Source organism: Hibiscus syriacus, unplaced genomic scaffold (genome assembly GCF_006381635.1).
Source record: "Hibiscus syriacus cultivar Baekdansim isolate YM2019G1 unplaced genomic scaffold, ASM638163v2 tig00110469_pilon, whole genome shotgun sequence".
NCBI lineage: Eukaryota > Viridiplantae > Streptophyta > Magnoliopsida > Malvales > Malvaceae > Hibiscus > Hibiscus syriacus.
This window is the reverse complement of record NW_024062751.1, coordinates 90,065-116,402: the sequence shown is the minus strand read 5'-3', so window position 1 is coordinate 116,402 and position 26,338 is coordinate 90,065. Positions and strand designations below refer to the sequence as shown.

The window sequence follows — 26,338 nt, the reverse complement described above, 5'->3', positions numbered from 1 at the left end:
AGATGATATCCACAACTTCTTCTCCTACTCTGGAGATCACTTCAAATCCAGAAAATTTTTCTGATTCTGCTGCTCAATCAGAAGGTAATCTGGTCATGAAAGAACCAGAAGGTAAACCTCATGCTACAGTTTTTTTCTCCTCCCAGCCGTCCCCTAATTGGATCCTCAATTCTGGTGCTACGGATCATATGACTGGTAATAAGGATTTGTTTTGCAATTTTTTTCCAAACTTTGGTAAAGCTGTCGAAACGACTGATGGTTCTTTGTGCAAAATAGAAGGACATGGCAATGTTATTCTCAATGACCATATTGTACTTAAAAATGTCCTCTTCGTACCAAATCTGGCTTGCAATCTCGTTTCCGTTAGTAAACTTTCCACCAACTTGCACTGCTCTGCAATTTTTAATGATATTGATTGTACTTTGTAGGCACTGAACTCGAAGAAGATGATTGGTAAGGCCAGCTTGCAGAATGGTCTCTACATTCTTCTTGCCTCTACTAAAACCGAAATCTCAAAATCTTTCACCACTTTAGAAAAAGTTGATAATGTTATGTTATGGCACTATCGTTTAGGTCATCCTAGTTTTCACTATCTTGCAAAAGTTTTTCCTGCCCTATTCATTCATAAAAGGCCAAATTCTTTTTCTTGCAAAGTTTGCTCTCTTGCCAAACATACTAAATCAACTTATTCTCCTTCTACATATAAGCCTTCTCACCCTTTTGCTTTGATCTACAGTGATATTTGGGGTCCTTCTCGGGTGAAGAATGATGATAATTGTAAGTGATTTATCACTTTCATTGATGATCGCAGTAGGATAACTTGGACTTATTTGCTAAAAGATAAATCTGAAACTGCGGGTGTTTTTACCCAATTTTATAACATGGTTCTCACTCAATTTGGGTCTAAAATTCAGCTCTTTAAATCTGATAATGGCAGTGAATTTTTTGCTAAGTCTTTGGGTGCGTTTTTCAGGGAAAAGGGCATAGTTCAGATTAGTTCTTGTGTTGACACCCCACAACAAAACGGTATTGCCGAAAGAAAAAATAGACACCTCCTTGAAGTTGCTCGTTCTCTTCTATTTACCACTAATGTTCCAAAATATTTGTGGGGGAAGCCTTATTAACTGCCACATATTTAATCAATCGAATGCCTAGTAAGGTTTTACAATTTCAAACACCCCAATCTATATTTTTGCAATACTTTCCCCATTTTAAACCTATCTCCTCCATTCTTCCACTTAAAATATTTGATTGTACCGTTTTTATCCAAAACATTGCTCCTAATAAGTCCAAGTTAGATCCTAAATCATTAAAGTGTGTACTGGTTGGGTATTCTTCACTTAAGAAGGGTTATAATAAATGCTATCATCCTCCTTTAAAACGATTTTTTACCACTATGGATATAACATTTTATGAGTAGGATCCCTATTTCACTCAGGCTGAAATTTAGGGGGAGACATGGAAGGATTTTCAGCCACATCAGGTATCTCCTCCTACTCTTCATTCTCAACCTTCAGAATTGCCACCAATTTTGTCCTTACCTACCGATTTGTCACCTGTAACTACTCCCATTGATCCACAGGTAGTACCTATCACTACTTCACCCATACCCACTTTAAATACCCTTCCTGAAAAAACACTTACTCCCATTCAAAATATTCCACAAACAACACCAATCAAACAGCTCTGTTTCTATACAAGGAAAAGAAAACATATTCCTGAGGCTGTTTTGCAATCTGATGCTTGCCGAGAATTGGATTTGGGTCCAGCTACTGAAATAGAAGAAGAAATCAGTAAGTCCACTTCCCTTATTCTAGATGACTTCCCTATTCCTATTAGAAAAGGGGTTAGACAGTGCACCAAGCATCCTATTGAAAAATTTGTTGGTTATAATTCATTGATGTCATCTTTTCAAGCATTTACAACAACTTGGATAAAGAACATGTTCCCACAAGCATAACTGAAGCTTTAAAGGATTCAAAGTGGAGAAGGGTTGTTGAAGAGGAAATTTGTGCATTGGAGAAAAATACTACTTGGACTGTTACGGACCTTCCTCAAGGAAAAAAGGTTGTTGGCTGTAAATGGATCTTTACTGTAAAGTATAACTCAAATGGTAGCATCCAACAATACAAAGCGAGACTAGTGGCCAGAGGCTTTACACAAACATATGGGATAGATTTCACAGAAACTTTTTCACCTGTGGCGAAGCTGAATACTATTCGAGTACTCCTAAGTTTGACTGTAAATTGCGATTGGAAATTACACCAACTTGATGTAAAAAACACTTTTCTTAATGGCAAGCTAGAAGAAGAAGTCTATATGAAGTTGTCATCTGGCTTAAAGTCTGTTGAAGGAAGTAACAAGGTGTGCAAGCTCAACAAGTCTCTATACGGGTTAAAACAATCACCCAGAGCTTGGTTCGAGAGGTTCGCTAAAGTCATCCTAAAAAATGGCTACAAGCAATCCCTCGCCGATCACACTCTTTTCATCAAGGTAACTTCTACAAATAAGAAAGTTATCCTTATTGTGTACGTGGACGACATAATTCTTACTGGAGATGATGAAGAAGAGATTTGCAATTTGAAGAAGTTGTTAAATAAGAAATTTAAAACCAAGGACTTGGGAAGACTAAGGTATTTCCTAGGAATGGAGGTGGCAAGGTCAAAAGAAGGACTTGTGATCAACCAAAGAAAATATGTACTTGATTTACTCAAAGAAACTGATTTTCTTGGTTGTAAGACGATTGATACACTAATGGAGGCAAGCTTGAAATTTAACAAAGAAAATGGGTCCTTGGTAGACAAAGAGAAATTTCAAAGATTAGTTGGGAAACTAATTTATTTATCCTTGACAAGGCCAGATATAGCATTTCCTGTAAATGTGATAAGTCAACACATGACTAATCCTACTGAAGAGCATATGGCAGCAACAAATAGAATTCTCAAGTACTTGAAGAAAACTCCAGGACACGGTTTAATGTTTAAGAAGATACAAGACATAACTGTTAAGATCTTTACAGATTCTAGTTGGGCCGGATACCTTACTGAAAGGAGATCCACTAGTAGCTACTGCACCTTTGTTTGGGGAAACCTTACAACTTGGAGAAGTAAGAAACAATCTGTTGTTTCAAGAAGTAGTGTTGAAGCTGAATTTAGAGCACTAGCATTGGGAATAAGCGAAGGAATTTGGCTACTTAAACTACTGAAAGAACTTGTCACTAATCAAGAGGATCACTTTGAAGTTTTGTGTGATAATCAATCTGCTATTCAAATTGCCAAGAACCCAGTTTAACATGATCGGACAAAGCATGTTGAGATTGATAGGCATTTTATTGTTGATCAAGTTAACAAAAAGACAGCCACACTTTCATACATTCCTTCAGAAGAACAAGTTGCAGACATTCTTACTAAGGCTTTGCCTAAGCCTGTTTTCAATAAATTCCTATTCAAGCTGGGATTATACAATGTATATTCTCCAGCTTGACGGGGAGTGTAGGAATTATAGAGATGATTTGTTACCATTCCTATAGATATATGATTTTGTAAATAGATTTCTACAATCCCTTATTGTAAGGGATCATATCTTATGATTATTATTTTTATTTTCTTAGAGTTTCCTATTTTAGAGAGATATTTTGTATATAAATATATAATCTGTCATATTAAAAAGAATAAGAAATTACAAAGAATTACTCTGATTTCTACAATAACAAGTGGTGTGTACCTGAAATCACAGGAAATAAATGTTGGTTTGTAATCATATATATAAGCAAATCAAGATACAGTAAATGTATCAATAACACTGTTGTTGTTGCTTTTAATGATTTCATGAACTTAAGGACTGTTTTCCTTCTGATCGGCTGAAATTAGGATGACTTGCAAGAAAATGATTAAGGTTCACTTTAACAACACATGAAATGAGAAAGTCCACTTTAAAGAAGATGCAACAGATATGTAACAGGACAGGAGGAACGCGGACCAAATACCCAAGAGCAATGACGAGTTCTCGGGCCACTTTTTGGTTAATTTCAATGGAATCCCCAACAACGTAGACGGATGTTCCTTTAAGGAGTTGCATAGAACCAGCTGACAATGACACATGATTCCTTAATATCCGGTCATTTCAGATCCAGATCCTGCTTCTTCAAGCTTAATAACAAATTGATCATCATCTATATACCTGTTTAAGACAAGACATTAAATCTAAATGTGCAGGGATCTTATAACTAATAAAGTCCATTCAGTACTCAGTGCCACTAACCATATTGTTTCAGCGGGCTTTATTTTCTCAAACAGACTATTAGTATCTGTAAGTGTGGTGAAGGACCCGGCTTGCCGTACTTAACAGTTAGAGAAGTACCATCAGCATCCACAAGTATATCTTTGGCACTTACATCATCTTGACCACCAAGTTGCAACCTTAATTCCACTTCAGAAGACCCATCAGAGAAGTGTAACATGTTCCATGGAAAAATGATAGAAAATCAAAGGAAAAACATTCTCAAATTCATGAATTCGACAAAAGAATCTGCTTTTCTAGTGACCCAAATTGCATGTATATACTAGTGTGATTCATTTAGATTCGAGATTAATTAAACTAATTGGCAGGTATAATTACCTCATAATGGGTTGTGTTGGAGAAAAAATTGCAGGGAATGATGACGGGTCTCACTCGCATAGAGTTCCATCGAAGGGCAGAAACTTTGGGTTTCGAGAAGTGAAAAGTGTCTGTTTTTGTACAGAAAGAAAGGGTTTTGAACGGCTTCTGCAATGACAAACAGAGCACGGCACCGGCGCTCGCAATTGCACCAGCCATCGCTTACTTCACCTGCACCTCTGTGTAACAAAAGGCAGCAGAAATGATAAGAATTCAGACACTCCTCCATCTTCACTACTGGGCTAAATCCAACAGATTGAAGTCGGCTAGGCCTACTACAAACAAGTATGAATGATTATGGACTTTAAGTCTTTGAGGCCAGGCCAATGCATAACTTGTTTCAATACTTCAATTGGGTAGTTTCTTATCAAAGTTGCAGCTCGAAACTTTGATTTTTTTTATTAGTCTGGAATGAACAAAATGTAGTATTTGTTTAAAAGACTTTTAATTATTTAATAGTGAATGTTCATACACTCTTGATGACGGCGTGCTCAAACTCAAGACCTCAAGGGATAAAAACATTCTTTTAACATTGAAATCGCTTGGTTCGTGTAACTTCAAATTTTGTTTTTGGATAAGAAAATCTTACATGTACTTCCAGATATATACTTCTGATCATACTACTAAATTACAGTTGTGGTGTTTATATTGCAGATACGATTGTGATTATTACCAATGTTATATCATAATCCTTTTTCAAAAAATCACTATATTTCTATTTCTAAATTACAGATGTGATTATAATGTCACTATGATCTTAAAGACCGTTATAATGTGGCCAATACACATGATGGTTTAGAGTAAAGTGCAATGTACATATGCAAATATCAATTACCATTCCTTCACATGCATGATATGGATGGCAAACATTATCATACTACAATGAATATGGAATTTATGTGTCACGTCACCTTGCTTTGAATGCTCCTTACATCTACCCCATACCCTTAGCTTCTCAATTAAAGCATACCCCATATCTTTTGACAACACATCTAATTTAATTATCATCCCTTCATCCAATCCCCATTAAAATTCCCAACTTTACTTTTATTTCTCTGTATTAAAAGTTTGGGTATCTCATCAAAGAAAATACTGTTAAAAGATGGCATATATGAACATATCATTAATGCACTTCCACAATAATACAACTTAATACTGTTTTTTTCTGTATGCCTTTTGACTTTGGCCTATGTGTGTACATATACACCTTTTCCCTTTGGAATATTCTTTTGGTGTCAGATATATAATTGTATACTCAAAGAAGTTTGGGAAGATACATGCAGAACGAGTTAAAGAACAAATCAAAGCCTTAATTAAGAGTTTAATGCACATAACTAATATTGGTCCCCATTACAAGAAAGGTTTGTTTTGTTTATGTGTGTTTAAGATCTTGTTTGCATGTATCTATATCTGTTCAAGAATGACCAAAACACCATGTTAAAAGACATCCAACTCCATGCAACTAGTGCTTTGAGCGATCTCAGTGATAAAAATGACTATTGTTCTTTCTCAAGGTTCTTGACTCGAACAACTATTGCATCCGCAAATTATATGTGTGTTATGAACATTTAAGAAAAAATTTAAACAAATCATATATTGTAATCATGTGAGATTATTCATAAAAAAAAAGAACTTGATGCGTCTGGACGTGGGTACAAAGGAAGGTTTTAGATGGCAAGAAAGATAGGTTGTAGATTTGTAATTATTCTATATTTGTACATTAGAGCCCATATTAAGTGCCGGGCAGATAAAGACAGGACTGCGCTTGAGAAGGGCAAAGGCCCGTATGGTCGCCATCACACTGCCCGTGTTGCCCGTTCTTACAATATTACTCCAACGAAACGACGTAACTTTTCACTGTGCCACCTTTAATTAATTAATTGCTTTTTACTTTGGTGCAGCTGCTGCTACGCTGACAGCGCTGTCAGCGAGGCATCAATCATAAAGTAATAGATTACAAAATGATTTCTTTTGCCTTAATTCTCGCACCCCCTTCCTATTGGTCCTGACAGCGACGCTATTTCTTTGACCGTGTCCCCTTCGCTTGTGCCTTGTGGGCCCACGTTAGTGACACGTGTGAACCAATAAAAAAAACAATTACCAATATTTAATTTATCGCCTATATCCATCGATGTTGTTTTATTATTACCATATGCCTTCTGTTTTGTTCTACAACGAAGAAGAGGAAGAATTATGCCGCTAGTTCTCGCGAGATTCTCGCCTTATTCTCCGTCGTCTTGTTACGAGAATTTAAACTCGGATTAGCATTTCAGGGATCATAACTGCCCCCAATTCATTCGATCTAACTATTAAAAACACTTTGATATTAAGCTAAGGTAATTACAAAGTAGTATCAGTTCTAAATGCTCTCAACCATTTGATAATGAACATTCAATCACTCTACTGTAGCCGCTGATGTTCGAATCCTGACTTCTAGAAACAACAACGATTCTTTTAACCCCTAAGATAAGTTGGTTCGTACTTAAATGGGAAATTAAATAAAGAGTGAATGAGCTAAAAACGATAATATAATAATGTTCAAGAGATTGAGAGGCCACCTATCAACAGATATACAATAATCTGAATTACACACGTAAAATAAATCCCAAGTTTTTTTTGGGGTCAAATTATACCATTGATGGAAAAGCTAAAGCTTTTAGCTTGAATTAATGAGTAGAAATGGGCATACAACACTCAAAAGAATAGGGTTTCACCAAAACGCAAAGACTGGCGCCTGAGTCTCTGTGGAATAAAAAAGCAAAGATAATATACAGCCATTTTAATTTCTTTGGGTAGGGTTGGAGAAACAACATAAAGCTACGTCTTTGCTGTCATCCAAAGAAAAAGTCAAGATTATTTAATGCTTCATTTTTTTTAAAATTCCAGCACATAGAGTTGTTGGTGGACCTATATGCTTTCGCATCGTACCTAACAGTATAAAAATAGTATATCAGCTTTTTTTCCCTATGTATAATGTGGGTTACAAAAAAAAGTCAATAATTTTGTACTAATTAATTTTAGTTTTTATTTAAAATTGTATAAATGTATGAAAAAGATGAAATACGTACTGATTTAAAAGAGGAACCGTGGGACCAAACTCGGCCTTTAATGATAAGTATAGATATAGATGTGTAGTATTAGGCTTTTGACAAATTGAAAGAGATTTTCACAGATAAAGAAGTAGATTGATAGCAGGCATAACAAAACACCTCCTTTGCTGGGTTTTAAAAAGAAATATACATTTAGGTCTTCCTAATTAATGACTGAAAAGTTAAACCAAACTATTCATTTAATATACATAGAGAAAGGGAGAAACATATGTTTCGTTTACGCATTTTAAGACCATTGCATAGAAAAAAATAATCAGATAATCTCGATCGACCATTTCAACTTATTAGACAATCATAAAATAGTGTAAAACTAAAGATTTTACACTGTATAGGTGGATCTACTCGTATATGTGGGTGTAGTTGATAATAGCTTCTTTTGAGTTGATAATAGTTATGAAAAGAGAGAAAGGATGAAGGTGGGTAGGAATAATAATGAATTAGTTGTAAATAGCAACTGTTACAAAACGCAAGGAAAGAAGTTAAATTGCATGAATATACCATGCATTCTGTTGGACAGTGTGACTTAACAATGGGCGCTCCCTCCCACGTTTTCATGCAAAGAAGTTCTCGATCTACTCGATCACTGCACAGACTTTTCATTTATCAAAAAAAAAAAACTTCCTTATTTATTTTCTCTCAGAGCAGCAGCAGCAGAGAGATGAAAACAAGGAACGTCAAAATATGGCCGGGAAGGGTCACTTTCCCCCTCTAATGAATCCGATGGCTGGCGGCCTCTCCAGTGGTCTCCATCAACCCAACCTGATGTTGACACGTGTAAACAAAAAATAAAGAAGAAATGAATGATAGTGTAATGATGATAAAATTATTATTTTGACATTCTGTAGACTGTTTTTTCTGAATATGTATGTGCACAGTATCAAGTGCTGTGCGCAGAGAGTTGCAGGCTTTGATGTATGAATGAATGAATTCACTGATGACTGAGTCTGACTCAGTCTCTGACCCTAAATACCAAAATTAAAAAGGGTCCACAGTACGGCCTCTCTTCCCCATATTACTGATGGAGTTTGAGTAGCTCAAGACGTTTAGCCTCAGTCTCCGTCTATTGTTGTTTACTTGTTCCCACTGCTGCACTCCTTTATTTGCTTACTTCTCTCCTTTTGTACAATCCCTACTAAATAAGCAGTCCGATTTTGATACATCCTTTTCTTTTTTATTTAATAATGAAGTGACAACGGGCTAATCTAGGTTTATGAAATGTCCCATACCCTCTCTTTAATATGGGTGAGTGAATGGATACGTACACTACTCTTTGTTTAGGGAATTGGGTAATGCTTATCTGCTGTCCTATATGCATTAGTAGCCCAAAATATTTGGTGAATGCCTTTGCTCAATTTGACACTTTTATTACTTTGCTAATCTCTTAGGAGTGTGTAAATAATCGAGTTTTAACAAAATAGTTTGTGTTCGTATTTTATTTAAAGTGTTTATGTTTAATTTGTGTTTGTTTGTTTATTTTTTAAAGTGTTCGTGTTCAATTTGTTTACCATAAATAAATATATTTATTTATAGTTCGCCAACATATTCATTTAACGTTTGCGGACACGCTTGGTTATATTTTCATAAATGTTTAACTAAATAAACAAACAAAAAAATTAAATAAAACAAAATCAACTAAATGGTGTAATTACACTACTAGTCTCAAGCTCCTTAGACTTTAAAGTTTGAACTCCAAAGTATCATGTGTTCAATTTAGTCTCTACCTTCATCAATATTCAAAGAGATGATTGTTATCCCTAGAGGTCTCGAGGAAAAGGAGAGTGGAGTAAAAAAGCCAACAAACGATCTTATAAACGAGCCAACAAACGAGATTGGTCATGAACATAAACGAACTAAATACATATTTGCATGTGTTCATTCGTTTAATAAATAAAAATAACAAAACTGTTCATACTCATTTATTTACCTTAATAAACGAACATGATTAAAATTATACGAATGATTTACAAATGGAAGCAGCTAAACAGAGAGATTTTACAACAGAGAGATGATTGTTCTAAAACAGTGTTTGGGCCTTTTTAAAAATTTGCTTCAATTTAAAACAGCGTGACGAATTAATGACATGTCTAAATAAATTTGATTGGACTTTAATCATATTAATGACCTCAAATCAACAAAGTGGTTTGTTTGCTAAATCGGATGTAAAGTACATTTTGTTTTTTAGTTGGACATATGAAAATAAGATAGACAGCTATGTTCATTGGGTTTGAAAAAGAAGCAAAGTAATAGGAGGGTGATGAAATAGGTAGTGTACCTAAGATTTAAAAGAAAAGAAAAGAGGGTGAAGGGATAGAGGCGCAATGATGAAGGCAATAATTGCTAAAAAGCTACCATGCAGAGAGGAGAGTCCATAAATATGGCGACGTGGCAGCATCACAATCATCATGTTCCTAATGAAGACAGCCGGCTCTTCCTTCGGTTCACTCTGTCCTGTCCATTTCTAAATGTTTTAAGGACCCCTTCACGCGCCATCCACCACACCCCACGCGCCTCCGGTGAGTGATCACCGGGGTCCACTTCTCTGGTTTATATATTGTCCCTTGTGACTTTGAGAAAGAAAGACCGACAAATTTCTTATTTTAAATAAAATAATTTCCCCCCCACGAAATGAAATATTCACTTGTCCATGCAAAAAGCAAAAGTTAAAGCTAAATTCCATGCTACTACGCAGGTATTGGAATGACCTCCATGCAAAAAGAAACAAACTTTTTTTTTTTTTGCTTTTGTTTTTCTACTTTGATCAAAATCAAATCATTATTTACCAACAAGTACTTTAGTTAGGGTTGGTAAGAACGGTTCCTTCCTAAAAACATCTTCAAGTTTGATTATGAATTTTAACTAACAAATTACTAGTAATGATTAGGTAGACAGGGATATACGTGTGATTTTATATTAGAGAGCGAACTTAAATTTTTAAAATTCTAGGAGACGAACTTAAACTTATAAATTTTCAGGGGATGAAAATAGATTTTTAATCGAAGATACATATACAAAATATAAAATATAAGATTTTAAATTTTATGCACCCTCTTCGTTCCATCCTGTAGGTAGATATTTTTGTAGGGATGTAAATGATTCGAGTTGAACAAATAAGGTTGTATTCGTGTTTGTTTAGTTATTATTATTATTATAATATGGAGATCATGTTTTTCTTTAATAATATTAAGATACTTACATTATAGTATTTGTTTATAATTTTTTTTACCTTATTGAGAACACATACGCATCTTGTAGAGGCGATTATTTAGACTCAAAATTCCTAATTGATTACTCATAAGGTTATGAATTGAAGCGTACAAGAGAGGTAAAGTGATTGAGTGAGCGTGTGGGGGGACATTCCGCTTTAAATATTTGCTGCTAAAAGAAAATGTATGGAACGATGTTTTATAGGTTGCACGGTTGAAAATTGTTTAAATTCCTAGTAGCTTTTTGGTTCGCCTTTGAATTTTTGGCCCTTGCTTTATTTGATTCTTATGGGTTGTCTGGTTAAAGCTAAGACCCATTATATCTCTTTCTCCCTACTCCGTCTCATTTTTAATTTTGATTTGTTAATCTGTCTACTCCATTACTATCTTTCTCACATGATATTTCTTTTTTATAAAATATTTTTGTATTTCTTATAAATCTTCTCTACGAAAGATGTACATGTAAATCTCTATACAAATGAACACATGATATACGTCGACCACTTGTTTCAATTCCCAATAACAATCGTGCCTCGTACGTGTGTCGATGGGGCCTGCAAGCTTTAAGCCAAACCTCGCTTTGTGTAAGACCTCAGCAAAGCAAATAAAAGGTGAGAAAAATAAAGGAAAAGTTATTCCTTCTTTTATTCTCATGGGTTTTAACACCAACGCTCCCACCCTTTTGTTTTTCTTTGCTTTTCATCTAATCACTTTATCTTCACCCCTATGTGCTAAAGCTTAAAGTCTTCAACTAACCTACAAAAACCAATCCCATTTCCCACCGGGGTTCCATTCATCAACCCCTTCTTCCTTTTGCCTTCTAATGGAGAAAAAAAAAGTTATACAATACTATAATGGAATATCTCACAAAAGGCTGATGCATTTGCTAAGAAATTATAATAACCCTACTTAACCTCAAAGTTTTACCATTGACAGATCCACTGAGGCGTGAAAGTGGGCAAATGCTCACCTTTAAATTCGATTTTTCTTATGACAATTACTTTACTCGCTACGTCTCATCCTAAAAAGTATTTCTGTATTCGCTACTAAGTTTTACCCCCCACTTAACCCGAAAAATGTTACGCTGATAGTTTTGCTTCATAAATTTTCCACCATGCTTTTTCATGTGATTGAATAAGGCATTACCAAGTTTCATGGATTGCCAAATCTTGGAGGAGATTGAAGATTAGTAGCATCCATTTTGTGGACCAATCGATGTGGGGGCGTCTCATTTTTTGTTTTCTTTCTCCGAAGAGAGAAGGAAAACCCTTAATTCATCACCACAAAATCAGCTCAATGAGGAGATATTAGGGTATTTTAGTATTTTCGCGATGTTTCGAATTTGGGGGTCCTTGATCCACGATTGTGACCACACAACAAATGCTCGGACCCAGTCACCTGCTACCTCTGTAATCATAACTTGATAAAGCTAGCAAACATCAGAAACAAGAGCCATGCAAAGTGAAAATTACACAAGCCTCCTAGCTAATAATATATATATGTGCAAGCCAAAGGCATGAAATTTTGCGCTTATGGAAGGAAACATCTGACTAGAAAACAAATGATTTTGGTAGGAATCTTTCTGTACATAAAGACTTATATATTGTTGTAATAATTATACCTTTATATAGATAAAAAAATTCATAGCTTATATATTCTTCAAAGCTGCTTTTCCTTTAACCCCCAAAGTATACAGCACGTGACAATGCCTAGGAATTATGGAGTGATAAACAGACTAAAAAATATATATATTTGTAGAATGTAAAGTGGTCCATTACAATTACCAAGGGATCACTTCATACTTCAAAAGATAGTTAAAATGGTCACTCACTCTGTCTCAAGCTGCAGAATCAATTAGATTGACTGATCATATTTACTTACTAACATAATCTGTTGATTTGAATCTCTCAGGCTCAGAGGCTTTCTTTCTTTTGGGGCTTAGGGTTCTTTTTTTGCTGCTTTCAGTCATGTTCTTGTCTTCTTCTTTCGCTGCTGACTTCACTTCCCTCTTCAGAGATATATAATCATTTCAAAATGAGTAGCAGTGTACACACACAGAGATATAAAAAATAATTTCTTTTTATATATAAATCCATTTTCCTTCAACATTTTTTTATATCAGTGTGGCAGTACCCCCAAGGTGAACTCCAAATTAGGCCTCTTGGGGCTTGTCCCTGATAGGCTTGATGAGCTTACATCTGATAGTCTCTCATGGCTTAAGCACTTTGGATCTATATCCTTCTGCAACATTAAAGCAAAGCAATAAATATGAGAAAAAGAAGCCTTTAGAGAATTAGAGCTATGGAGTATGCCCCCAAAATTTTAAAAGTTCTTCAATTTTAACATAATCTGCGTAAGTCCCGTGCGCGGATGAATGCTTCGTTATGAAAGATGATAGGTAAGGTGTTTGTTTTGTTTTGAGATATAATACAAGTGCAGTGAGATCGATGATGCATGAAGGATTCTTTAAAGTGCTTTTTAGACACCATTAAAGCATCTTTTTCCCCACTTTTTCTTTTCTGCAAAAATGACTGAATACCCCACGTACTTGAGTTTGTAAATCATCAATAATGGAGTTTGAAAACTCCATAATAACCCGTTGAAATTGTGCATGGCTCAATGAAGAAAGGTTGAGCAAAAAAAGGTTATCTGGTTCGTTGATATATACATATATAATAAAAGAAGGGGTTTGAAATTAGTACCTGGAGAGAGGGTACGTTCCCAGCAGAATCCTTGGGTTTCCCATGCAGCCAAGCTTCCCTGTAGGGAAAACGAAAAAGAGAAAAATTTTAACACCAATTGCACAGTGAGAGAATATTGCCTATGAGTAACATGCAGAAAACTGAGAAAAGAAAGCTATCTTTTATGTTAATAGTAGCAGCATACTTTTTACGTTGTATTTTTATGGTGATTGAAAGTAAAAGTGAAAAGTGAGAACCCATCACCCCCATGTGATTGCCCATTACCCTTAACAAAGAAGGTTCAAAGGTCATATTTTATATAACACAGCTTTAATACCAACAAGATTTCCTCTAATGTGGCCGTTTCAGAGTTTAGCTTTGACACTAAGTTTTCCATTTGCAGGACCCCTATGAGCCCACAAAATCCAAAGGAAAGAGATATCTACTTTGTTTTTTAGATGGATTTGTCTTTCAAGGATTCTCATTTCTTGGAAATATCTATATATATAAGGGAGTGGGTGTTCTTCCTTTTTACCTCACCCACCCCTCACCATTCAACATTTCGTAGTAGTAGTAGTTGCACTCAAATTATATATATATATATATAGAGAGAGAGAGAGAGAGAGATGGGTTCTTTTTCTTGATTTCTTGCATTCTTGCATGCATTGTAGCTATGTTTTGTATTTACATGCATGTGATTGTGGAGGTAGAGGGAGAGAGAAAGAGAGACTATTAATGAGTTCTTTTAGTTTTGATTAGTATTCATGAACTAGAAACAAAGGGTCCAAGGAAAATAGATAAGCTGTTTGTCTGTTCTTGTCAAACAAGAAGATAAAACTAAACTCGAACTACATTTAAGTTTATCAAGTTGTTGCGTGTTCCTTGTATGCCCTTTTACTTTTATTTTTCACGGAAACAAAAAGGAGAAAATTTTCTGACTACCCAAACAGTGGAATACTAACCTTGATGAGTTGCTCCACAGACCATGGTATTCTTTGTCTTGATGAGCATTTGATGATGACGATGATCTTCCTTGCTGAACTGATATCTCCGATCTCCTTGGGTTCTGAATGTCGATCATCAAATCTTCTGAAGTATCCCCAGACGACCCGTTCTCAAATTCATCTGATTGTCCTGTTTAAATTAAAAAAATACTTTATTTTAAACCCACCATGTTTAAGTTTAATGAAAATCGAGAAGAGAGAAGTTTCAGCACTATTCTCGAGACCAGTGGGAACAATGGACTCCAAAAGGCTGCTGGCTATTTAGAACAGCTTTGGATGTGTGTCAGGAAATGAAAAGCCAAAGTGTAAATGGTTTTGGTCATTGAATCAGACCAAAAAAAAAAACTACAATCAACTGGTCTGGTCTCTATAATGAAAATTGTTTGGTTCTCAAAACTAGCAAAGTGCAATTACAAAAATGTATTTCGAGAAGAAATGTGCAGAAAAGGGGTAATTAGTTGTTTTCAGAGTAGATAATGTTTCATAGGTTATAAAAAAAGGGAAATTCGAACAAGATGAAGAAACATTGCAATCTTACCGGAAGTTGCAGCTGTTCTGTCTGTTGTCTTCACAGTTCGATACATCTGCAAGAAAAAAAAAAGATGATTAATAATTTGCTAAGGAGTAAACAAGTTATGCATTAGAGCCGCTGAACGTAATTAAATAAAAGTTAAATTAGCATTTTCTTATCCTTTTTTTCGTAGCTTATATATATAAAGGTTAAATAAAGTAAAAAACCAGAAAGTAGACCAATAATAAACTGTTTCTCTGTGTGTTACACAGTGCATGCAAGTCCTAACTGTTAAAAAGTAAATGATATATATATATATATATATATAGTTTTCAGCCAAAGGCTTAAATTTCTTTTTTATATAATTTTATATAAAAATACATATTAGTTGTGGCTTCAAATTGAAAATCTTGATTCTGTGCAACTTCTTTGAAGACGAGAAATGTCGAAAAGGAGGGTTTAACTGTGCTTAGAAGGAATTTATGCGAGGAAGATATCATAGTGAAATGATTGTGCTGTTGTACTTGAATTTGTTTATATTTCCTTTTCTCTCTCCCTCTCAGTGTGTAGAGAAAGAATGTATATTTTAAATAAATAATGGAACTTGGCTTGAAGAAATTAAGGGGGGAAAAATGGAGAAACCCAAAGTTGCAGATAACTTAAAAGCAAACATTTGAAGATAATGATCAGATGAAAGCCTACAAGTAGCAAAGCTGAGATTATTTACCTGTAGATGGGATTTAACATGTGCTAAGGTTAGATCTTTGACATCCATTAGCTCAAGAACTGATTTGGGTGTAGCTCCTAAAGCATCCCCAACAAGAATCACAGAATAAAATCAATCAACAAATGGAAGAAAAAGTAGAGGAAGAAAAGAAGATGAAGAAGAAGATAAATGGAAGAACATACTTTCGTGACCACCCAATAACTCGACAGCATGAACAAAGCGAGCATGGAGTGTAGTAGTCCACCTCATCCTTGGAGCTCTCATGCTTCGTTTGGTCGGAAACCTCGACATGAACCTTGATCTCATCAACCCTTGTGACTGAAAGGGGCTCAAGCTCGTGCTGCTGGCGTTAATGCTATTACAAGCCAAAGAAGAAGGACATGACTCCAAAGGCTGTTGAGCAAATGGGAAAGGAGGAGGAGGAGGGTTTTGGTAGACGGGAATTCCCCTTATGGGTCTCAAGAAACCAAGCTCCTGTCCCAGCCCTTGCAGCTGCTGCTGCTGCTGTTGCCGCTGCTGATACAGTACCGGATGTTGCAGATGCTTGTGATGATGGTAAGGGAAATGGTTTTGATGATAACCATGAAAAAGATTACCATTACAATTGGTGTTTCCATTTTGAAGAAGCTGAAGATGGTTGGAGTTCGACTCTGAAATCCTCGGATTAGACAAAGATAGGTCGAAAAAGTTATCAGGTTTCGCCATTGAAGACATAGAGTTCCTTGAGTCAAGAGATCTCTTCCAGAAACCCAAATCCATATCTTCCTCCGTCGTCGTCCTACACGTAGATGTAGGTTTGCTGTTGGGTGGGCTGATTTGCAAGGACAAATCTGGGAAAAGCTCCATATTTACTCCCCTTTCTTCTTCCTCCTCCAACCCTTGACAGTGCTCGTGATTCCAACTTTAAACCTTAGCAGCAACTATATATTCCCAGGAAAGGATTAGGTTTTATGTTGGTGAAGAAGAAGAGATGCGGAGAATTCCTGGGTTTTCTTCAGATTTGGTGATTGATCAAAGGGTTTTGAGGGAGAGATGGGAAGAAATGACAAGGTATGAGTAGTATGAAGTGAAGGGTTTGTTTGAAAATGACACTTGATGGTGGTGGTGGTGGTGGATACTACACATACATTACAGAATAATTAATAAACAAAATATAATACAGCCCTACTCCCCAGTATTTCTCTCATCTTTCTTTGCTTTGGTGGATGTGATGTTAGAAGGTTAATTAGGGTGAGAAAAAGGGCAAAGACAACTTTGATTGATTCCTTTTCACTGCTACTCCTTTCCTCCTTTATTTTCTTTTTTTTCCCCATCTTTTCCTTCTTCCTTTTATACTACTATAATACTTTAACCTCTGAATTTGCCCATCAACTCAATAATTCATACTTACCTTTCTAACCCCTCTTCTACCAACTTGCTTATTCCCAAATTCAAAAAATAATCATTTTTAATTTTTTTACCTATTCGGAATTTTAATTATTTTTTTCGAATTATATCATCCAACTTCGCATCTTTACAGAATAGGGTGGATTACATTAAAGGAGTTGTTAGGGTAAAGGTGCTTAAGAGGATCATTAAAGATGATGTTGTTAATCAGAATCTTTGTATATCTTGGGGGATTCATACCTCTTAGGGAGGCTATGTTTTGACTGTATTGATTTGTAGCAGTGTTGTTCTATTGATTCTTGAATAATAATATGAGAAACTTGTCCAAAAAAGAAAAACCTCGCATCTTTATAAATTTGAGATCTAATTTATATGATTGAACTATTATAAAATATTTTTTTATTTATTTGTATATCATTCCATATTCATTTTATTGTTGATGTTTATGATTCATGAATGTCCATAATAATGTATAATTTTCAAAATTTAAACTTACATCATTTTTTTCAGAGTTTAATATATTTTTAACAAACATATGACATGCATTAATAAACAAACTAAATTGACAAAATTGCATGAAAAATACTATAATTGGAATAAAATCTTAAATGAATATTAGAACTTATTTTTTTAAATTTTCTAAATATAAGTATTAAATCTCAAATTTTATTAAATTATGAATAACTTAAAGTCTATTGTATCCTTTTAGAAACCTTCTAAATTAAAATAAGACAATATTTAAAGGTATTTTTTGTTGTATTATTAATAAAAAATTTACTGTATTTCAAAATAGGATGATTATTCTACGCTCAACGAGAAAGAGGAGCACCACTAACGATGATCACCATTAATTTAATTTATAAAAATTTAAAATTCTAAAGGGCTTACCGTATAATTATAATTTAGTTAAAAATTTAAAGGTAAATTATTTAAAATAAAGTATAAAATATAATAGTGATTGTCTAACTATTTCCCCTTTTCATTTTGACTACCATTTTTGAAATTTTATCAATCAAGTCACTCAACTATTTAAATACATTTAATTAGGCCACTTGCCGTTAATATTTAACGGAGAAGCTCATGTGGTAATTAAAGTATCTGATATAATTACAAATTTGATCATTGTTACTTTTATGTTCTATTAATTTCGTCCTAAATTTAATAAATTAAAATAAAAAATAATTGATTTTATTCTATCATATATAATAATGATATATAAATGGAGTATTATTTATCCACCAACCCCATCTTTGCCGTTATCAATTCAAGTACTATATCTTTCAGCATATAAATATTGATTCAACAACAACTTTTATATTTACTTTAATGTAATATGTCCATTTTGTACTTTATAAAATTATTAGAAATTATACGTCACAAAACAATGAATTATGATAATAATGAAGAAAGAAGTATATAATAATAAAAAAGTTATCATTAGAAATCATTTAATTTTCTGGATTTTGGGATGCATTCAAATGGTTGAGAGTTATCTTATAACATATATCATATTGTACTTACTCCAAATTAATACGAATTTTAAAGTTTTTTTTCTTATCACAGGTAGAGAAAGTGTATCAACTAAAAAAAGATTAATTATGTATTTAATCACTTTGGTTCTATTAGTTTATGATAGGAAAGCGGTGGCGGATTAATTAACGTTGCCCTTGTTGAAGAATCAAACCTAGGAAGCTCTTAACTCAATGAAGAATAATGGGAATGAATATGGGAAGGTGGCAACAACAAGTATGATCCTTTAGGGTTTCTTTTAGGTGATGGAAACAAGGTAAAAATTATATTGGAATAATATAAAAAAAAAGATAAAGAACTTAAAAATAAAGTATGATAATCAAGAAATCAAAAGATCTCCCTTATAAAGGTGGATGACAAAGGTGATGATGGTTGGGATGAATTTGTGAAAAATAGATGGATAATGTCCTATCGAGCCCTCCTAGTAGCAATGAAAAGACAAACACGATAATATGACTCTAACCAACCCTCCTAATCGCGATGAAAAGGAAAATTGGAGTGTGAAGATTAATCTTCCTCACAAGAACTTGAAAGAACTCCAGGAGAAGAAGCTTTGAAGCCACAAGACAATCAACACTTGTAAAAACGAACTCTTATTGTATTATTAATCAAAGAAATTTATTTTACAAAGTTGAATGAAGCCTCCTTTATATAGGGGCTGAGTTCTAAAGGTCTCAAATAACTAATGAATAAAATAATAACAAACTAAATATGTCTTAAATATAATTCTTAATAAACTAATAATAACTAAAAATAATTGTTTTAACTCAACCTTAATTCCTAATAAAATAATAAATATAATCCTAAAAGATAATGCATCATCCTATATTAAATTATATTACAAATAATCAATATAAATATTGAAAATTCGTAATATTTACAAAATTGCATATTAATCTCGTGTCGGAATTTTTGCATGCGCTGCCTTCACTAAAATGAACGTATCTTGAGTTTCAGATATCAGATTGATACCATTCAAGAACCGTTGGAAAGATAAGAGACAGACGGTTGTATCTCCAGAAGACATTTTAACCAAATAAGATCAGGATCCCATTCAAAAAGTCGTTTCAAGTCTATTGTTGTTATGGTCTTCTTTTCCAAGGCTTGGACGAGTGGATTATTTGGAAGAGTTATTACTTCTTCCTTTGATGTGAGCCTTGTGATGCATGTATCATCCTCATTTTCTTAAAAAGATTCGACATTGAATTTGAAACATTAAAGGGAGCAACATTAGAATTGTTTAATGATTCATTCACATTATGCTTACCGAATATATATGTTTTGAATCTTCGAGACTTTGTTCTTCTAATAGGTTCGAGTAGAAACATTAGTCCGAAGAAGAATGTATTATGGAATCTGGTGTATTTATCAGGTTATCTAATTATTTGTTTTTCAAAATCTTCATTAATGTTAGGTTTTGATTTCATTTTGATCATCTACTGTTAAAAATTAATAGAACTATTGACTTGACATTTTTTTATTTTTTCATTGATGATGTGGCATTACCTTACGGTGACATGTTAACATCACTGTTAATTTTTAATGACTGATGATCAAAATGAAACAAAAAAGTTATGTTAGTGATGATTTTGAAAAATAAAACAAATAGTTTGGTGACTAAAACGAAACCACAAGAATAATTAGGTGACTAAATATCTAGTTTACCCTATATTTTATTAAACTTGAATTTTTATTGCAGTTCTTTTTGTAAATTATATCCTAAAATCAATTCTTTAATTTTTTTATACTTTAATCAATACTTTATTATCAAAATACTTTTATAAAAATAAAATTATAAATATATATAATAATTTTATATAATATTTAATTTTAATAAATTAAAATTAAGAACAAATTGATAGAATATATAAGTAACACTAACCAAATGTGTAATTATATCAAATATTTTAACTGCCACATCAGTTTCTCCGTTAAATATTAACGAAAAATGGCTTAATTGAATGCATTTAAATAGTTGAGCGACCTGATTGACAAAATTTAAAAAATGATGGTCAAAATGAAAAGGGGCAATAGTTAGGTGGTCATTGGTATAGTTTACCCTTTATTTTAAATATTTTACCTTTATTTTTTAACTTATTTATAATTATATGTTGAGTCCTTTAGAATTTAATTTTTTATAAATTAAATTAATAGTGCTCATCGTTAGTGGTGCTCATCGGTTCACCCTAAAAAATTTAAATTTTCTTATATTTTACGTATTTTTATATTTTCAATTGATTTTTAAATTCACATTCTCTAAAAACTTATAATTTTGTTCTCCTTAAATTTTAATATAATTTATCAAGTTCACGACATAGATTTTTAAGTTCATCCTCAAATTAGTAATGAGTCTTAAAATTCATATGAATGTATTGTACCTATTTTTATAATTTTGTGAATATATATATAGGATGAATCTTCCACGCTCGACGAGCGGTGATGAGCATTACTAATGATGATCATGAAAAATTAATTTATAAAATGTTAAAATTTTAAAGGACTCAACGTATAATTATAAATTAGTTGAAAATTTAAAGGTAACTTATTTAAAATAAAAGGTAAACTATACCAGTGACTATCTAACTGTTGTCCCTTTTTATTTTGACCATCATTTTTGAAATTTTGTCAATCAAGTTACTTAAGTACTATTTAAATGCATTTAATAAAACCACTTGTCATTAATATTTAACGGAAAAGTTGATGTGACAGTTAAAATATTTGGTATAATTACACAATTAATCGTTATTACTTATATATTCTATCGATTTGATTCTAATTTTAATAAATTAAAATAAATTTAACACTCAAATATGCCAAAGTAGTTAATTGAACAGTAATCCAATTTAATGCCAACTGGTACAATTTATCTTTTCTCTTTATTGGCTTTTATTATTTCTAATAATAAAGTAAAAATAAACATGCCAATGTTTTGTGATAAGACGTGCCAACATTTCTTCATATTCTTCGTTTTTTAGCTTAAAATATTATATTTTACATTGATACACGTAATACAATTAGTGTGACAAATTCATGTGTTTAAATTATATCTTTCATGATTTTAGGAGTTTAAATTAAATGTTTTATTTTATTTTGTAATTACTTTTAGACCGTTTGTTTAAAAATATTTATTTTTTAATTACTCAGCTATCCAAGTATTATAACTTTACTTTTACCTAATTCGTTGAGTTATCAATAAAATCTAATTGTTTTGGATTAATTTTTAAGATTTTAAATTTTGATTTTACTTAATATAGACGTATTTTTGAAATCAAAGCATTTGATATTATTTTTTTTAATTTCTAAAAAATGAAATCAATTTTTTGTAAGTTTTATTATCTTGTTTGTTTTCCTACAAATTGAAAGAATGAGATGAATAAAGACTACTTTGACACTATTTGATTTGAGGGTTAAGTTTATTTTAATTTATTAAAATTATGAAGAAATTGATAGAACATATAAACGCCATGGACCAAATGTATAATAATATCAAATATTTTAACTGCCACATCAACTTTTCCGTTAAATATTAACGATAAATGACTTAATTGAATGCATTTATATAGTTGAGTGACTTTATTGACAGATTTTCAAAAACAGTGGTCAAAATAAAAAAGACCAATAATTAGGTGGTCATTTGTATAATTTACCTTTAAAACTACAACTAATTTAATTATACGTTGAACATTTTAAAATTTATAAACTTTTATAAATTAAATTAATAGTGTTAATTGTTAGTTATGTACATCCATACTCGTGGAGCCTTCTAGATTTATTGTCCAAATCTAACATCCATATTCCAACCACTAGTTTGGGCATAATGAAACCCTAATTCCCACGTTTTCGCTTTTTCTACTATGTATCCTTTTTCTCTTGTCTCGTGAGATTTTAAGAGGCATGGGCCTATAATCGTGAGTATTTGGCAATCACACATATATAAAATGGTTGACCTTGTTTCCATATGTAATGGGATAAGGGGAGGTAAGATAGTAGGCTGCCTCCAACACCAGGTTGAGAGCAGCTTCCGTAGGAGACCTCCGAATTATGAAATGCCCTCGTGGGACTCAATCCCACGACCTCAAGGTTAAGAACCTTGTGCTCTACCAACTGAGTTGGATGGTCATCTCACACACATATATAAGATCCTCCAAATTTAGAGCAAGGTGGAAGGACAAAAAAGTCAACTTAATCCCTTTCCCTGTAAATACAAAGTTGGGTGAGTACACCGGTCGCTGCCCAAATGTTCTATGGACAAAATGATAGCGAGTGGATTGGATAAGATAATCTTCAAATTAAGGACATGTCTATTTTAAACATAATATACTCCATATTACAGGGGCATTTTTGGATTCTTGGCCTTTTCTTGTGCAGAATTTTTATTTGCCTCCCAACTTTCTCCTAAGCTTTTAATCAACTCAACCAAAGAGTAAATTACATGTTTAGTTATGTAGTCTTGAATTATTTTTTTCTTCATTTTGTTATGAAAATCGTTAATGTGAATGAAGTTTGAATCCTTTCAATGATTTGGGTACTAAACTAAAATTTTTCCAATTTTTTAAATGACTAAATGTACAATTTATCATTTTATCTTCAATTTCTTTATTTCTTTGTATTCAGGTGAGGGAGAGTTTGTCCGAGATTGAATCCATGATCAAATATCAATTGAATAAAACAATATTTATTGTCAGTATACTAGTAATCGAGCACCAGCAGCTACAGCGGGGTGATTGAGCGTTCATTGTCAAATAATTGAGAGTATTTAGAACAAATACTACTTTGTAATAAAAAAAATTGACGCGATAAAAAATCTTATAATTTCGAACGAAAAGTTAGATGACATGAAAAAAAAATCATCGATAAATAAATTCCTTCTACTATGTTTGTGAATTTTAATTCATCTAAAGATTTTCATATAAAAGTCACACGTTGATTTATTTATTTTTCATTACCTCACCACATGTAATAAACAAAATAATGCCCTAAATACTAACGAAGTTAATTTCCCAACCTTTTGCATGGGCTTAGAAGATGGGATCATAATGGTGATTTGATTTATTCACGTGCATGATTTTCTATATGTCAGGTTTGATGTGCTTTGAAATTTGAAATTATGATGCCCCAAATGTCATGTGGTTATTTAATGAAAAAAATGCATACCATGCAACACTCAAAAGCACAACTACCCAATATACTCAAGAGTTTAATATGTTTTTAGGACCAACATTAACCATATAACATAATTATCGCAATGTACATTTTTTTTATTAAAGTTGTTAATATAATTATAAATAATCTTAAGAAAATGTAAGACAAATGCTAAATGTTGAAGCATGGACGGGCCTATATACTCGAAATTTCTCGTGGTACATAACAAAGATTACGTCACGGTGACAGCAAAACAAGATAATAATTAAGCAAATTAAGAGTGCAAGTTGAAAGAAGCTGGAAAGAGAGGTGGTATATAATTTGTTAGGTAATTCATAATGTGTTGATTTGATTTGAAGACGTGGGAACAAGTTGGTCCTCTTTGTCGGTAAATTAATTACTTTATGCCAATATTAAAAGAATTAAATTGATTAGATCGTCAAATTCTAATTAAATCATTAATGATTAAACAAAAAAATTATTACAGTTTTTGTTGTAACTTTTTGTTTTTACAGTTTGAGTATTTTAACTGAATCATTTTACTAGAGAGTAAAAAACATTCAATCAACCAAAAAGCACATTCACGAGGCTGTAAGAAAAGCCGTATCAAATGCTTCAACGATTTGAGTATATGCTACTCGTGCGATGTCATCAAATCCCACGACAAGGCTTGAGTGTATCGAACTAGTCTTTGAGGTTTACAACACTAAATTCATCGCTATAAATTCCTTTTTTTCTAGATTCCCATATAAACTAGTTGTTAATGGGGAAAATTGTGTACCATATGCACATAAGCACATACAATATTTAATTCCACTGGTCACAAATAGTACTAAATCCCATGGATATTAATGATACTCGAAACATTAATATATATTTGAAATAAGGCAACAACAGTTTGATTTGAGATTAAATAAATCAAGAATAAAATTTGTGTGTTTATCATCTCTTTTCTTTTCTTTTTATCTTTGTTGATTAGAGATGTCAACAATTTTAATGTTAGTTGCCGACCGTATGTATTTTTTATTGTATTTTTCATCTATGTATCATATCCCTATTTTCTTTTGTTTTTTTATTTTAAATAAATCTAATTGTGTTGCATGTTTTCATCTGCCTTTATAGCAAGTTTTCTTATTATTTTTGACATGTTTTTCCAGTTCTTTAGTTGTTTTTTGATTTATTTTTTTTCTAAGGGTTAATTTGATATCGTCATGACTGATCAAGATCTATTTGTATATATCTCGTTCGAGTTTCTTGGTTAGATTTAATCTTTCCTTGTATGATCCTTATGTGATCTTAAGTTGCTAGTTTTGTTTCAATGATTATAGTAAATTTTCCTAATTATGTGCTTAATTTACAATCGTGATTGTAAATCTTTATTCTAATTTGATATATTTCCTATTTTAAATAAAATTAGTTACTTCTATATAAAAAAGTAAAGAATAAAAAGATTTTTATGAAAAAGAAGTTAATTATTTCTAATTTAAAAATTTTGATCTCTTCCAAAAAAAATTACTTTCACGCTTAACTTCTTTTTTTTCGGATTGAATTTGACATTTGAATTATTGATCAAGATGAAGTTGATTTGTTACCAACTTACTATGTTTAGGATCGATTAAAGGGAGCCCCCTGAGCAATCACTCAAGCCCCTAATTTTTTATTTATAATTAGGGCCCTTAATTTTTTATATTTACAATTAAGGCTTTTAATTTTTATAATTTCATAAATTAGTTTTAGTTTTTGATTTTCCTTTTCCAATTATCTTATTAATTCATCCAATTTTGAATTAAATTTAACTAATTTGTTATATTTATGATTAGGGCCCCTAATTTTTATACTTTCATAAAATGTTTAGTTTTTGACCCTCTTTTGCCATTTCTCTTATTCATTCAATTTTGAATTAAATTTAACCATATTTTTTTTTCTTTTTTCAAATCTTACTCTTCAATTTATAGAATATTCTTTAATTTTCAGTTTTCTTCATTCTCAGTCTAATAATAAATAATATACAATCCTTTTTATTTATTTATTATTTAAAAATCAAGTTATATATCATACATATGCATTCAATTTTATTATATTTATTCTCTTTTAGTCGTATTTAAGGTTTTTCTTAGTAAAATAATAAAATAATATATTTTCACAAAATTTAATCATTTTCTATGATTTATTTATGTAATATTGAATTAATTGTTGAAAATAATGAAATATACTTTCATTTTATAAAGGCATATTTTTGAGTTTTTTCTCCGGGCTTCGAAAATGTCTAGGACGGCTCTAATCATGTTGACTTTCCCCATTTTGGACCTTTGGATTGAATTTGGATACACGACTTCATTCATGGATAGTTTTTTCACATCACTTGACTCTAATTTGTGATTTAGCAGT

The 26,338-nt window shown here is 32.4% G+C and overlaps 1 protein-coding gene across 1 annotated transcript; it reads right to left on the bottom strand.

Moving 5' to 3' along the window:
- Positions 1–12,704: 12,704 nt before the first annotated feature.
- On the bottom strand, positions 12,705–17,016 carry LOC120127598 (probable transcription factor KAN2). Its single transcript, XM_039145457.1, has 6 exons — positions 16,075–17,016; positions 15,893–15,969; positions 15,193–15,238; positions 14,613–14,784; positions 13,672–13,729; positions 12,705–13,210 (listed from the first exon to the last, which is right to left on the bottom strand). Exons 1-6 carry the CDS (start codon positions 16,736–16,738, stop codon positions 13,088–13,090), a joined length of 1,140 nt encoding a protein of 379 aa, XP_039001388.1. The 5' UTR covers positions 16,739–17,016; the 3' UTR covers positions 12,705–13,087.
- Between the last annotated feature and the right edge of the window lie 9,322 nt (positions 17,017–26,338).

Bases quoted from the DNA above. Each gene is read 5' to 3' on its own strand.
- LOC120127598 (XM_039145457.1), bottom strand. From the start codon at position 16,738: ATGGAGCTTTTCCCAGATTTGTCCTTGCAAATCAGCCCACCCAACAGC. The intron at 14,785-15,192 runs GTAAGATTGCAA...TAATTTAAACAG, and splicing joins CAGAACAGCTGCAACTTCCG to GACAATCAGATGAATTTGAG. The intron at 13,211-13,671 runs GTACTAATTTCA...TTAATGTTGCAG, and splicing joins GGAACGTACCCTCTCTCCAG to AAGGATATAGATCCAAAGTG.